Source organism: Centropristis striata, chromosome 1, assembly GCF_030273125.1.
Source record: "Centropristis striata isolate RG_2023a ecotype Rhode Island chromosome 1, C.striata_1.0, whole genome shotgun sequence".
NCBI lineage: Eukaryota > Metazoa > Chordata > Actinopteri > Perciformes > Serranidae > Centropristis > Centropristis striata.
The window spans coordinates 20,074,828-20,091,861 of NC_081517.1; the positions used below are offsets into that span (position 1 = coordinate 20,074,828).

Here is a 17,034-nt window from a genome sequence, read left to right on the forward strand (position 1 = left end):
AAAGGTTACAATTAGGTTTATGTTAGGTTAGGGTTGGACATTTCGAAGGTTAGGGTAAGGGGGTAGGGAACAAGGTTATGATAATTAACAAAAACAAAACCAAATAACGGAAACTAGAATTGAAAAAACATTTTCGTTAACTGAATTAAAAAAAAACGCTAACTAACTGAAACTGTATTGCGAGGTTACAAAACTAACTAAAACTAGGACTGCGCGCAGTACTGAACGGGCCCTCGCAGTACACGCGTGTCGGGGCATGCTGCAGTTGGGGTCTGTGCGTTACAGGGGCCAGTCTACACCACCCCTATGAATTTCATTGCCTTAAGTCTTATGGTCTGGGCACAGTGGCACTTATTAAATTAAACTGCCGCCAGAGCGCCACCTAGGGGCCGATCAATTAAATCTTCAAGGGTTATCCTCAGGAGGGCATTGACAATAAGTATACCAAGTTTGGTGTTAATCCGACCAACCAATTTGGAGATATATAATACTTCAATTTAAAGAGCGCCACCTAGTGGTCATCACCCAAAAATTTTCAGCGAGCCTCAGGGGCTCATGGGGAAGTAGTAACCTGAGTTTCATGTCATTCAGACACACCAATGTGGAGATATGCAACACTTCGTGTTTTGTGTTGATAATAGCGCCACCTGCAGGAAGTTGTTATTTAATAACTTGAGTATTCTTTGGGTTATCAAAATTCTTTTAATAAGTTTTTGTCATGAGGGTCCATAGATGCTGTGTGCAAAGTTTGGTGCAAAACGATGAAATTGCCTAGGAGTTCGAAAAAGTAGGTTTGCGACATTTCGCGAATTTGCGGAAAAAATCTCTAGGCGAAAATGGGCGTGGCCTATATCACGAGATTCGGCACAACTCAGTGAACGCGTGGATATAAGATTTTTGAATGTGCGATAAAGTATGTGGGAGTTATTAGCCTAAATGCGTTTTCCTTTATTATAGCGCCACCTAGTGGTGGAAATTCAGGATGACAACAGATTCTAAAATTTTTCACCATGTGTGACTTATATTTAAAGTTTCATGAGTTTTGGAGTATGTTCAGGCAGTGAAAAATGCGATCATTTGGGAAGAAGAATAAAAAAAATAATAATAATAATAATAAATAATCATTCGAAATACAATAGGGACCTCGCAGGTCGTTGCCTGCTCGGGCCCTAACTAACTAAAATTATGGTGAAGGTGTCCTTCATTTTCGTCTTTGTCAACTTTTTTCATACATAATGAAGATGGATAAGGCAAAGGAAATAAAGGCAAAATTTACTGTGATCTCTTTTAATCTCCCACCCAACAAATACCCCATTACAAAAATAACTAAAACTAATACAAACTAAACTAAAACTAAAGCATTAAAAAAAAAAAAATAAATAAATAAAACTAGCAAACTCACTCTAGAAACTAATTAAAACTAACTGGATTTGAAAACAAAAAATCACAACAATATTAAAACTAAAAACTAAACTAACTAAAAACTAATGAAAAATCCAAAACTATTATAACCTTGCAAGGGCCCTCACAAAGATAGAAGTACAAGAATCTGTGTGTGTGAGTGAGTGTGTGTGTGTGTGTGTGTGTGTGTGTGTGTGTGTGTGTGTGTGTGTGTGCGTGCGTGCGTGCGTGCGTGCGTGCGTGCGTGCGTGCGTGCGTGCGTGTGTGTTTGTGTCACAGCATTTCTCACCTGTGTAATCACAGACTTGGGGTCTGTCTGGTTGATCCTCAGTATTACCACGGAAATGTCAAGGGCATCGTCAGGGCGCCGAGGTGGGCGGAGCTCCTGATCGGAAATGTGGCGCGTCTGGCCCATGATCACACCAACGCTGAGACCTGGAGGCTTCTGGGACGCCACAGGCACCATCATCTGGGAGAGTAGGAGCAACATCCAGCCCACTACACCCATCATACCCTAAAAACACACACAAACACCACAAGTTTACCCAAAGAACCACTGACAGTCTGTCAGTTTGGGACAAAGTACAGACACTGAAATATATCATATCGCTCCCGTTTGCTATACATTATCAATACAAAAGTGGCATTTTTTTTATAATAAAACATACAGGTGCTCTAAACAGATTGGATTGGTCTGGAAGTGGGAGAGATTTGATTAAATTGGCCAAGAAACAAAGACAAATTAAAATATCTCAATATCAAATTAATATTTTATCCAGGCGGAAAAAGCTGATCAGTCAGGTGAGTTAAATGTTACATTTTTGCCATTGTCAATTTTTTTTTACAACAACCATCACTAATAAATGGGAAATTGATAGTTTCATTAAGTTATTTTACTGTAAGCGACAAATAAAATGATAATGAATATTATATCAAATTCATATTTTATCCAGGCGGAAAAAGCTGATCAGTCAGGTGAGTTAAATGTTCAATTTATTGCCTTTGTCAATTTTTTTTTTTTACAACAACCATCACTGATAAATGGGAAATTGATAGTTTCATTAAGTTATTTTACTGTAAGCGATAAATAAAATGCTAATAAATAATGTTTACTAACTATTAGCAGAATTTATATTATTTTAACAGTCTATTAAGGCACACTTTATAACATTTTATATATTTGTTAATGATTGCAAATTGGTTTGTAAACCATCTTTAAACATTATTTTAATGGATATTGTAAAGCTCAAACTTCTGAATTTAATAATTAGTTCATTATTAATAAATGGTTTATAATGCATCACGTTACATTAATTTTACCCCATTAAATCTTTTTGTTTGTTCACTGATGAGAGTGGATATGGAGACATTTACTTTTTACTACACTGTCATGTGGTTTGATGTTCCTAAACTGTCAAAGTAAAAATACTGATATTTGCTTTCTTCATGAGCTGCTTAAAACTTATCAACAAAATATTAATCCTGGATAACCAGCCTTCGAGGTGTTTATACAGTAACCGTCTTTTCTCGTGCCTTTCTAATCCCACAAGGTGTGTTCCCACAGTGGGGCTGATAACAAAACTGAAACTCCTTGTCATTTTTATTCATCTATTTTATACTATTTTATATTTTTGAAAGCATGTTTTTTCTTCGGTCCAACAAGAAAAGCAAGAACTCCCACTTCTTGCTATCTTTGTTTGCTTGAAAGAAGTTGAGTCACTCCTTGTGAGCTAAAAATCGACTTTACAGTGTTGTGGACAGAATATGCTCTCGGATCATCGGGATATAACAGTCTTGTGTATTCTGAACATGTCTTCAAAACTGCAGTAAGTGCTGTAAAATGACCCGCAGGGTTTTTCAAAGAGTGGCTTGTATTTATCTTTGATAAAAAACAGTGTGACTCAGATATGTGACCTGAATCTAATTATTAGCGCAAGTCTCAAGTGCAAAACCAAAGATTACACGACAGGCACAAACTGGAGCCGGGAGTTTACTGTCCTCTTTCTGTCCTCCGCTATTCAACAATCACTAAATTCACTTTCAAAGTGGGCAACCATTAGGAGAGCAGGGTTAAAACTAACTTTATTTTTGCTTAAGCACTAATCAGGCTTCGTGAGACGCCCTAAATCTCTCTTCCACTGTCTGCCTTTATTTGAACAGAATCTATGCCTGTAGGCAATGTTCAAAGTAAAGTGCCAGCTATTAATGGATAAAATAACCCTGAAATGAATGTAATCTGATTTACCCCAGCCATGGGGGTATGAGGGGAAACATTTCAAATCGCTGAAGGCACGCAAATGTCTGCATCAATCAATACCATTCACCGACATGAAAAATAACATTTCTTTCAACTCTACATCCTAACCAAATTCCAGCCTAATACAGAGGAGTTTAAGCTCCCGTTCCTTCTTCAGCTTACTCTGTGTTACCTTTTCCTGTAATGTGAGCAGATCTAAGAGAAGCAGATGAGTAGAGGAAATGCAGTGTGAAATGCCTTGGGCTGAATGAGAGCTAATGAAACCATGATGCGAATGCTACGTTGCATCTCAGCCAATTTCTTACACCACCACAGTCCAGCAGAGCTGAAAAACACCCCAGGATGAAACATCACGTCCACAAAATTAACCCACTGTCTCTTTATCTCTTCATCCTGCCCTCTCCCCGGTTTCTAACTTTGCATCCGTGTATGCTAATCATCTTTATCTATTCATTTCCTCTTAATGTATTTCTTCTTTTTTTTAACTCTCTTTCTCTAATTCTGTCAATCTGTCTTTCCGGCTGGGTTAGTGTGTGTATCTGATCCATGTCATCTCACACCCGGTCTAATCAGGCCAGTTAGTCAAGTCAGTACTTTCCCAGCTTGCTCTCTCTGCCCTGGTGCCCACAGACTAGCCTGCAGCTCCAGCAGCACTTAGCATAAGCCGCTAAATCACACACCGCTACACTCCTGTCCCAGGAAATTAGTGTCAGCTCCAACCAATGGGACAAGATTACACTAACTTTCCCTGGAGTTAGCATCAGAGCTAACATAACTAGGATCCTGCGTGTGCTGGGCTACAGCTTCCTAAATGGTCAACCTAACTGGAAAACTTTGGGTCACTGAATGTTCCCGCTGTCTTGCAGCATTTGCATTTATGTCTAAAATCAGATCCGCTGACTCCTGTGATAAGCCTCCAAAGAGAAATGTCATGAGAGGTAACAGTTTCCCTCTGTGTTAGCATTTATGCTAATATTTCCACAAAAATGAAAAAAGAAAGATCTTAATAATGTAACAATATTCAGCAGCATAATTCTCTAGTATCTGCCAAGGGCGTTAACTCTTCAAAAATCTCTTTTAATGGTAGAAGAGTACCCAATAGCTGATTTACTGCAGTAAAACATCGGGAGCTTTTGTTTGTGCTCATCTTAATATCCTAAATTGTACAAATTTGCCCCGAAGCAGCAAATTAGTCTTGTCTAAAAATGTTTTTATTTTCGTGGCTAAAGTTAAATCTAGATTTGTGAAAATGATGTCTCTGTCAAAGCTAGAAACAACACAACCCATGCTCAAATGGGAGCTGGCATCAAGAGGCCCTCAAGCTGCTTCAGTGACAATGAATCAGAGGACGTCTTTGTGCACAGTGTAACACAACCCAGAGTGATTCTCCTCGGATATAAGCACATTTTTTGGTTCAACAATATTAGCCCTAACTCCTATTAAATAAAGCTCATGTGGGTGTAATTGCTTAAATCTATCAGTCCACAATTTCACTCTTTCAGTCATCGCCAATGAAGCAGCTCTACATAGTGTCTCTAGATGACAACACAAATTAGGCTCGCGGTTATGTTTTCCCCAAAATATCTTAAAGAAATATTCCACCTTAAAATCTGTCTTCTGAATAGCAAACAATCAGCCTTTGTAGGCTCACAAAAGAGCTGCACACGTTTGTAGTTTCCTCATGAACAACAGAATTAATTCAGACAGTTTGGATGGATTTTAATAGTGAATGAAGCCAGATTTCACTGTGGACAAAATCAAAACATCCTTCCCGAACTTCAACAGACAAACTGGGGACTGTGTGGAGAGAAAAATACAGATCACACCCATGTTTGTATGAAAATGAGAGAAAACAGCGATGATGCATGTGTAGAGCTGAAAGCGATACTGGGCTGTGAAATGATTGAAATATTTAATCACAATTAATCGCATGATTGTCCATAATTAATCGCAGATTAATCACACACTTTCACATCTGTTCAAAATGTACCTTGAAGGGAAATTTTTCATGTATTTAATACTCTTATCAACATGGGAGTAGACAAATATGCTGCTTTATGCACATGTATGCATATTTATTATTGGAAATCAATAAAAAATAGAGTAGTTAGAGGGCTACACACATATTTGTAGAACTGGAGTTACGTGTGACTAGTATTTCTCACTGCAGGTCAAAATAATGCGCTGCCATCCCTAGAGTTGCTTTTCTATTTACTGGTTTAATAAAGAGAAACGATTGAACCGAAGGAACTGACATTTTTCATTATCCAACGTGAACAACTGCAGAGATATCTGAAATGGAAAGACTGACAAATGTACTAAGAATTCAACAATCTGAATTGATTGAGAAATGGGACAAATGGACTGCTTACAAGACCTTTCACAGAAACACATACAGAGCCATTGAAGAATGATCGGGACATCCAGTTGTACCGACATGTTTTGTACTGTATTTTGACTTGCGTTTGTTCTGTGGATACTTACTACTTACAATAAAACTCAAATAAAAAGAGAAACTTTTCAACCATCTGCACCACAATCTGCTCTACTTTTCCACTGTCCATTCACTTGTTAATACTATAAATACAGGTATACACATTTTCCAGTCACTGTGAAAAGTTGTTGAAAGCTGAAAACATTTTGATAAGAGACCATGGAGAATTTGACACGAGTAAATTATTTTATTGTTAGTATTTGCTATGTTGCGCATTTCTTTAACAAAATAAAAAGTAAAACTTAAACACTAAACCTTAGACCTTAGGCAGCTTGAGGCAAATCTGTGATTTGTGATTTTGGGCTATATAAATAAAATTGACTTGACTTGACTTGACAGCTTCTTATGTTTTATGGACTGCCATCTTGAAGCCTGGAGTTTGGTATTTTGGCTGTCACCATCTTTTTTTTTGTCTAGGAACCAGAAGTAACCATATTTGGTCGAGAGGGTGGAGCTGGGGAGGATGATGCTAACTTATCAGCTAACATTAGCACTAGCTTGTAGTTCAAGGATGTGTGTTTTAAGCCAGCAAAATGTTACAATTAACTTTCATGAACTGAAAACAGACTGAAAGGGTCAAAGTTTAAAGACAAAAACACACACTAAGCTGTGGGAGTGTCAATAGCAAAGTAGTTTATCGCCCATTTTCTCAATTCAATTCAAAGTTTATTGTCATATACAGAATAGAAACACGTTTCCTTGCACAATGGACATCTTAATTTGCAGTCTGTCAAATGCCAGAGAAGAAGCGAAACAGAATTTAAAAAAAATAGGATAGAAAAAATATATATCTATCTAATATATTTCTATCTCTAAATGGGAGTGTAATTTCCAAAATGAACATCATGCTGTAATTAATTCCACAAACTTGTTAGGAAAATGTTTGCTAAGGTAATAAATCAAGTGACAAGTAGGGTAAATTTCTCATAGACAATGATAATTTTACTTCTTTTTGCAGCCAGTGTAGTCGCCCCCTGCTGGTCTTTACAAAGAATGCAGGTTCAATGCTATTCAACACTGAATTCACTTTTCACACCCAATGGTTGCTGCTTGCATCAAAGCTGCAGTACAAACCTATATAACGATTGCATTATATGAGATAACTGCAGCTCTCTACAGTCTCAAGGCTAAATAATATAATACAACATTTACTTTTTTGTGTGCTGTGCCTCAGCCACTGAGGTTACACTGAATAGCAGCTGCCACCCTATTTTTCTGCAGTTTCTAATCTTAGTGGTCTTAAATATTTTTTTTCCATCATCAAATGTTTTTTATTTTCAGTTTGGTTTGTTAATCCCCATAATACCGAGTTCCAAACTCTTGAGTGTCAGGGCCAGATTTATGTACATATTTGCACTCGCAATCTACATGAAATTAGCGTCTGATTTACTAAAGCAGTAGCTAATTACCAGTAACTGGGACTGTCTTTTAGGTGCATTCTGCATATAAACAACATCTCCAAAGATGCAGTTCAGTGGTGAAATGGGGATACGATGGGGTAATAAATCATGAAAGAAATCAAGCTCAGAAAAATAAGTAAAAATGGTGTAGTGATGCTGAATTCCCATCAAATTAAATGTCACGTTTCCAAACCATTTACGAAGTCCCTGATTAAACACTAACAGAGAAAATAACTTAGACGTCTATTACTATAAAATTGCTTTCAGGTTTATAAAACCAATGCAGCAGGACTCATTAAACATGAAATGTCTTTAAAAAATACATGCAACTTCAACTACATGTCAAGTGTAGCGTAATGCATTAGCACAGGTTCAAGTTCAGGTTAAATGACCACAAAACCACATCTCCATCCAACTTGAATTTAGGGAAAATCAGGAAATAAAATGCTGCAATATTGTCTTTCTGTATTATCCCTGCACTACTTTTCTTTCTAAGAAGCTGTCACTCTCATTTCTAAATAATTCACTGTAGCTCTCCTACACATGTTTCTGCTGTCATGGTGATTTCTGCAGAATGCAGGATTATTAATTTTCGTCTCCCCCACCACAACCTTCCTTTAACATACCATTTCAAATCTGCACCTCTGCCGTAGAGTCAAAGAATTTTCTTTATAAAACTGACCCTTTAGATATGGAGTGAGACTTAATAAGTGTACCAGAATGTGCAGTCAGCCGCTTTTATCAAATCTCCCCCTGTTATGTGTGCAATCCTCCTTTAAATGCTAAATGCATTTGCATGGAGAAGAGGGGCACACTTCACTGATCACACGCAAGCCATGTCTCAGATGACAGGCAAAGTGTGCTTCCAGGCCGGTGCAACTGTTTGATAAACAATATGCACATCAAGTGAGTTTTATGTTGTCTAGTACTGTCAGTTTTATATTTGCAAAACAATGTTACTTAACAACATTGGCAACATTTACAGCCAGTGTGTGTTTGAATATGATATATACAAAGGCTACATATATCTTTTTTTCTGTTGTATCAGAAAATTGGAAGTTGTTTTGTTTTTCAGATACATCAGATAAAAGTCATAACCGAGGCAAAGTTTTGGGTCGAGAGAGCATTAAAAAAGGAATAAAGGGGATTTGAGGAAGAAAGGTTCACTTTCCTCGCTCGTGGTGTGGACTTAATGTCTCCTTTAGAGCAGAGCTGTTCGTTATTATGTGTTGGGAAAGATACATAGTGTGCAGAAGTTAAAAGAAGACTCGGCCACCCACCTTTATTGTTTCTTAGTTTTATTTGGCTGCAACATGACTGTGAGAAGCTAGCCAAGCTTGTCACATTACCGGGCAGTCTGTGCTAAGTTGTGTCTCAGTTGGGTAAAAAAAAATTAAAACACACTGCAGATGGTGATGTGACGTCTTCAAGCACATATTTGAAAATGTTTTAAAGAAATGTGGAATCCTTGGAAAAAACATTTTTCTTGCTTTCTGTGTATATTTCAGTTTTAAATTGGCAGCAGTTTTCCCAAATCAGCTTTGAAAGGTAGCAATTTCATCAAAATCTAGCCACATCGTGTCTACTAACAGAAAAAAATAGTACAGTGTCATCTGATAAGGAGTCATCAGTCACCTTAGGTAAGTCATGACTTCTCAATCCAAAGCTCATTTTTTTCTTACATTTCTTTTTAGATCCATTAAATAATTTGAAACAGTCAGACAGAAATCAAAGTAAATGCGTGACAGCAAAACAGGCAACTTTTCTGCACACAAAAAAAGAATCAGCGGATTTTGTTAACCACGTGCACATGTTTATGATTTGTGAGGAACTCTTAACAGACACTGTGGGAAAGACTGAATATAATGCTGCAAGAATACAATGTTTGCACTTAAAATACTTGTTTGTGTGTTTAGGGTTTATGATATGTACATAAACTTTGGAATAACATTTTAGAAATGTGAGGTTTAGAGAGGGATTTTGGAGAGAAAGTCTAGCTGAAGAGTAAATATATACACACACTACACAGCACACACACACTCCACACTCCATCTATGTTTAATTAGTTTAAATAAGTGTCTCTGATACTGACTGCTTAACATTCACCCGGCTGTCATTTAGCATTTAATCACTTTTAACTGATAAAATGATATTAAAAGTCACTTGAAATGTTGCACTTGCAGCTGACATGTTCAGCTACAGTGCTCTGTTGCTGGAATGATCAGATTTCAGGATTGTTAATGCACGGGTTTGTTGAATAGCGCTACTTGATGCTGATTGGTCAAAAAAGTCAGGACAATGCTTTAAACAACTCCAAATCCTCCACACCCACAGGTCACATCTTTTGTATTTAACACGTGGAGAAATAGAAAACAAGAGAGTGCGGTTTAACAAGCAGACAGCTCTACAATTTGGAGGGTTTATTGATCCGGTGCCATTTCAACCATGCTGTTAATCCATGTACTGGACCCCAACAAAAACTCAAAAACACAACCTTCAAGTAGCACAAAACAAGCTGGTTAGAGGCTTAAAGCTGGAGTCAGGTTGGCAGGTGTCAGTTCTCACAGCTCCGCAGGCTTCCAATGGGGGACAATCACATTTAATTAGAGATAGGGTTTTACATGGAAGTGCTCCCGGGTACTTTTACAATTTTAAGTATCTTGGATTCTTGAACCATGACATAAAACTGTCGTCTTTTGTGATGTGATTTATTTTATTTTAATTTTATCAATCCAGGAGTTCCAGCCATTCCAAGTACCTCACACAGCATTATTCTCTGGTGGGGACCCCCCCTGTGGCGTCCGTGCAATCTATTAAAATGATGTGTATATTATGATGTCAAATATAACATTTATTTTATATATACATATATATTCCTTATTTTGTATTAATAATTAATAATCAGCCTTTCTTCTGTTATAAACATTCCTTTAAATTTCTGTCTTAATTTTCCAAAGTTATATTAATGGTAAATATTTTTCTTATAGAATTTTTCTCTTTTGTTAGGCCTACTTATTAATTACAGCGTATTCTCTTATAAAAGACATTAAAAGACATACACGGTTGTTCATAAAGTTGGAATACAATTTTTTTTTTACCACTTTCCATGAAATGATTGTGACACTGTGATTTATTCTCTACAGATAAAGTGTATATCCTCTCAAATCTCTTTCAAACAAATCACAATGAAAATTAATCCACAATTAACAAAGGGTTGTGTCTGAAAACAAAAAATTTCCAACATAATGGGCAATCGTGTATATAAAATATCATATATCAAAGTTCCATGACCCCCACTTTGAAAAACAGTGAATAAATGTTGAGAAATCATTAAGGGCAAGTACTTATTTTCACTGATGTAGATGGTAAAATTACAACAAATCATAAAAACACACTAAGTGAAGTTTACAAAAATACAAAAACCAACATTTAAAAAAAACAAACCTGTCAACAGAGCACAGTTGAAACTCTTACTTTAGTATTTTGTGCTCATGGTTTTATATTGACCTACAGATAAAAATGAATAGGTACTTTTGAGCATGTCTGCTTCCTGAAACAATATATTGATTGTTTATTCAAAATGAATTCTTCTCTTTCTTTTTATTCCCTCTTCTTAATGTCAGACAATCCCTGACAATCTCTGATATGTTGTATTTTATCAAATGTACAAGAAAGGTTGTCAATAAACCAAATGCCAAAGATATTTGATATTGAATCAAATGACTCACTGCACTTTCGCAAACATGTTTTGCAATATCATACTGGAACAAGGAGCAGTTGTTATGTTTAATTTGAAGGCACAGCAACAGAACACTTAGATATGGAGATTTTAGCAACTGAAAAACAAACACAACATAATCCATAACTATTCACGAATGCCCTTTTACCTCTACTACAACTACTAAATAAAATAAGGAATTGGTTTTAAATTCAAGGCAATTTTGGTGCATCCACTCTGAATATTCTTAATACAGGTGCACTTTCACATGATATACTTAAATATGCTTTTCCTGACCTGGGAGCACCAGGGTTTATATTTTCCAGAGATAGCGCTGCATTTACTTACGCGCAGTGTGCATCATTATCCACCCACCCAGACATTGAATTGCAAAACACAAATGTTTGTTGTCTTCATTCGACAGCGGAATATGGTGGAAAGGTCCTGTTTGAAATATCACATTTTTATTTGTTTAACATTGATGTAAGTTCCTAGTGCCTTCTTGCTTGTCCTCGATAAAACCGCCTTCCTGCTAGACACAGTCTTTTAACAGCCCAACAGCCTTTTTCCACATCAAAATTTCAGCAATGCGGAGAAATGTGTGTGTTTTGGGGGATGGGGGGGAACACTTTTAGCCAATTCTATCTTCTTTTTTTTTTTTTTTTTGCTTGGTAGTGGTAAGCGTGGGACCAGGGGAACAGAAAATGTCCGCGAGAGTTCTGTCATTTATATTTCATTGGTAATAAATATGAATAAACAAGGACAATGCCAAAACACCAGAAAGGACACGCGCCCTCATTCATCGGGGGAATGCATTATTATTATTGTATTTGTAACTGTGTCTGTGTGCATGCCTATATTTGTCTATGTGCTTGACTTTGAGGGTATTTGTGTTTTTGTGCAGCAGGATGTGAAGCAAGAGGAATTCATAACCCCTGCGGAGAAAAGTAAAAGGCAAGAGGTGAGGGTGGGGCAAGAAAAAGGGAAGAAAGGGCATGAGAATAAAGTTATTATGAAGCCGTGCCAAGGCAGGGGAGTGTGTTGTCACTCTGGCAGGATAGTTCTGACCTTGGAGAGAGACAGAACAGCTATAATGTGAGGTAGTTTGATAAGCTCCATTAGATTTTGCATTAGAATTGCACTTAACTGTGTTTAGGAAGTGAATGAGGATAAGTTATGAACCTAGGGTGTGAATGTTTGCATTTATAATAATGATTTAACCTAATGAATGTTTAAGACGGAGAACTTGTATTGTTAGGTGCAGCGATGAGGTGAATCAAGCAGACGGCAAGTCAGAGAAACATTTGCACAAGTTTGAGGATTTGTTTACACGCCAAACTTTTGCATTATTAACTGAAAACTGTACATTAAAAGCGGAGCTGACCACAAACTGAACGAACACCGGGTTTATAAGAACAACGCACAATATGATGAGCTAAGACTGAGCCATCCTTATGAATACACAATGTGATTTTTCTAGCTCTCAATTATTGAAAGGACCTGAAACATTAAAATGACACACAACGGTTGTAGACAATCATTGGTGAGTCTTGTTAGACAACCTCATGTAATGATGGAATAAATTTTCCTTTTAATTTTTAACCAAAAACTGAATTTGTACTCATTTCAATGCATGACAAGTGAACCGCTCTCTTGAATAATCTATTATTGATGAGAGTGAAGACATGTACTAATCCACCAAAATTTCAACTAAAGACTACATATTGCTGTAATAACTTGAGGAAATAAAAGATTTTAGATGACATTTCTTGAGCCAGGCACATGTAGAATAACAAGCAGCTAATAACTGTGTGGATTAAATAATGGATATCTGGGTCACTTTTCTTATCTGATATCATATATGAAGGGACTGACTCGAGTTATACACATAATTGTATTTAAAAATGAAGGGTTTTGAACCTTTCTATGGGGAGACGTTATGTATGTAGCATGTTCTTTTTCCCTGCCATGTTTTCTGCTCAGGCTCCTTTCAAACATGCACATTATCACGTAAATGTGCTGCCAGTTTTACATGTCGGTCTTGTGTTTGAAAAGGCGCCAGGATCTCTTTTCTGTAAAAGTCACGACAGCCGTCTTACCAAGTTAGATCTCGTAACAAAGGCTGAAGCAGCAGAAGGTTTAATACATGTCTTGTTCTACATTGCTCTCATTTAATCATCCTTTATGCACAAAGAAAACTAAATTTATTCATACACTACAAAATATTGTGAATATGACCATCTAAAGCAGTTTTCATGTCAGATCAGTCTAAAACAACATTGTCCTGATGGATAAAACTCTCTTTATCATGGTATATAAAAGTCTATATCATTTTATTGATGTACACGGTCACCCATAAAGTTGCAATAAAAATATTTTTTACCTCTTTCCATGAAATGATTGTGACAATGTGATTTATTCCTGACAGATATAGTGCATATCTTCTCAAAACCTTATTAATCAATATCTTCCAAACATAGCACAATAAAAATCAAACCACAATTAACAAAGGATTGTGCCTGAAAACAAAATTATTCCAACTTTATGGGTGTTTATTGTATTATAGTTACTATTATTAATGGCTGACAAATACTTCAACATATGAATGTAATAATCATGTAAAAATCCAATATTTACGTAAAACAAATCTTCTCATTGATTTTCATGACTGCCCACACTAGCCTGATGCAACTGGAGATATTAAAGCAGGATACGAATTATGACAACATCTTAGCAGACGGTACGAATTATCTATAAATTAATATATTATCAAGAGGTATGTATCTATTCACATCACCCACTCCACATCATGGAGGAGAGACTACAATCAGAATAATTATCAGACCTGGATTCTGTATCTAATAAATTGTGCAACTGATATGAAAAATATGAAGAGATTTACTACTTAGAAGTGGCAGTGAGCCTCCTTTGTGCTCACAATGGTCATTAATTAAGCCTTTGACAGCAAAATATGTTTTAAAAGCCTGCAAGAGACCTGAGGACACTCAGTCATTATTTCCATCTCGTCTCTGTTCTGTTGTGACACCCCATTGTAGCTCTTTTTGCATAATGGTCCTGTTGTGTTTAGATAAAGCGTAAAGGAGACAGACTGTGTTTGAATGCAAAAAAAAAGCCATTACTTTAAGGCGAGACACTAAATGCTCAGGTCAATTTTGAGATTTTGGGTTATTTTGCTTCAATAACAGATCGCCTTTCAGACTTGTGCAGATTTCTCCTAAATTCACCAAAAGTTAGCATAAGATAATACCTCATTTCAAGATATAAAGAATACAAATAACACTTGTCTTGATGTGACTAATTGACTGGGGTTTGATATCTATAAGTTAAAACTGAATGTTTTGAAGGTTTTTACAGATGTGTTTGCCCATACATCATTCATAGCCTGATTTATAGAACATTATATTCATAAAAACATGGAGAGAATTGATTTTTTAAATTATTTTTATGGCGGTTAACAGTATTTTCTGTTTTATGGAGTGATAAAATGAGATATACAATATTCCCTCAGGCAAAAACCTTTGACTCTGAATGTCAACAAAATGAAACAAGAATTTTGAACAGGCTATATCCAATGTTCATATATCTGTTGTGGAAATGCATGCAAATTAGCACAAGTTTAATAAGATAATGCCTTATTTGTATATTTAAACATAACATTTCAGAAAACAAAAAATACTTCTCTTAATGTAAGCAATCAGCGGGGGAAGTTTCATGGTGATAGCTATTAGTTAAACCATTTACCCAATTCACCTGTAAAATGTGCAGAATTTGATCTTTAAAGGCTGTTTTCTCAAAATTTGTTAATTGGCTTTCTTTAAGTAGCACTTATATAGAGAAAACTTTCCATTTTTTTCCATTTTTTCCTATTTATATTTTTTATGGTTTTCAAAGAGGGATTTGTTCATATATCATCCATAGCCTGATTTATATAACATTTTATTCCTAAAAACATGGCAAAATTTGATTTTTTAAGGCTATTGACAGTATTGTCAGATTTATGAAGTGATAATAAGACATTTTGAATATTCCCTCTGAAAAAAACTTTGACCCCAATATGTCAACAGAATGAAACAAAACACCTTTAACCTGGCTTCATGCAATATTCAGGAACTGTATGCAAAGTAGAAAATATTTAGTAAGAGAATCCCTCATTTTCTTATTTAAGCATTACATTTCAGAATCTTACTGTAAGTAATCAACAGGGGAAGTTCCACCATGTTATCATATTTTTCCCTTATTCATCTGTAGTGTCTCCCCCAGACAGACAGATGAAGCCAGCAATTTCACAGATTCAATGTCTGAAATATTATGCTAAAACATTTATTTATGTATGTGGCCATGGCATACATTTGATGGCAGCTTTTCAAAAGCCTCTAACATGCAATCTATCTTTGATCATACATCTCTGAGCGCCCGTTTCTGGTCAACATGTGTTTTTTGATGTGCTGCTTATTGCTGTTAAAACCTGCACTTGGCAGGAGGAGACAGAGGCTTCAAATGTTCCCACATCACCAGATGCCCCGTCTGGCTGAGACAGCACCTGTTGCCGCCGTGGAATGGAGCATTATACCTGGGCTAATATATTTTGGATGATTTGCGGATGCTTTGGGAATAGTTTTGGCCACTGCTTCTTGCTGCCTGGCAGAGCTCTCAACAAGATCATGTAGAAAAAAAAGAATTTAAACTGACTAGACGCTGACACACTAAATCATAGAGTGAACGAGGTCCTATTGATGTGGAAATCTGGTAAAAAAATTACCACATGTTGAAGATTTCCCCGACAGGTAGCAGTATCATTTTATTTGATGGTGCCACTTGACTACATTTATGGCAATATTCACCTCAGTTGCCGGCGTACTATTGATTTGTTATAATACACCAAATAATCTGAAGCACACAATCAATTGCAGAGGGTTTTTTTTTTCACATCTGCATAATTAGTTATTATTATGTTATACTTTATGGGCATATATTGGTATGCAAATGTTGTGTTATACATTAGGAACCTACTAAGTACTGCAGGTTTGTTTTTCCTTGTATATTTATCAAATGGATGTTTGTTTCTCCAAGGTAAGCAGCATCCTCAAGAATTTGGTGCACTGGGGTGTGGGTATAAAAATCTACTTAAGCACCACTGTGCAGCACTTAAATCAAGCTTTGTAAAACAAAAATGCAATTACTATCTCACAGAGTTACAGCCTGATTATGTAATTGAACTAATAATCATTCTTATGATGCACTTTTCAAATCGCACACGGTCCACTGTGCTTCACAAACGGATAAATAACACCGAAAAAAATCAACAGCACAATCAATAAAAGCAGAGCCTGTGCTCCAGGAAGTCTCCTAGGTGCTGTGTTTGTACAAATTGGAGACAAGAGAGAGACCTTTGACTGAGGCGAAAACACCCGCGTTACAGCAGTCTAAGTGAGAAGAGAGATAAAAGCATGGATGACTTTCACCAAATCAATAACGGATAAAACGGCTTAATTTTGAAAAGATTCCTTTCTTTGGAAGAAACGGTCTCAAACAACTCTTAAACAACTCTTCCCAAACTCTTCTGGTGAACATGCCGTGGCTGTGCTTTGGGATTTATATTGATTTTGGTGGGTAAAATATTTGCATTCACCCTATCTAAACGTCCTATTTAAACCACGTTTACATAAACCAGTAACATCACTCTCCTGCCAGTGGCGTGACAGTGATTGCGAGTGACAGATATTGACATAAAGGAGCCACAGAT

The 17,034-nt window shown here is 36.4% G+C and overlaps 1 protein-coding gene across 1 annotated transcript in view; it reads right to left on the bottom strand.

Annotated features, from left to right (window-relative positions):
- Window positions 1-17,034, bottom strand: part of grin2ab (glutamate receptor, ionotropic, N-methyl D-aspartate 2A, b) — a 125,325-nt gene that overhangs the window by 98,153 nt on the left and 10,138 nt on the right. The window contains exon 3 of the mRNA XM_059334075.1: window positions 1,691-1,915. Coding sequence (XP_059190058.1) covers window positions 1,691-1,915 — 225 coding nt within the window. The remainder of the gene's footprint in view (window positions 1-1,690; window positions 1,916-17,034) is intronic.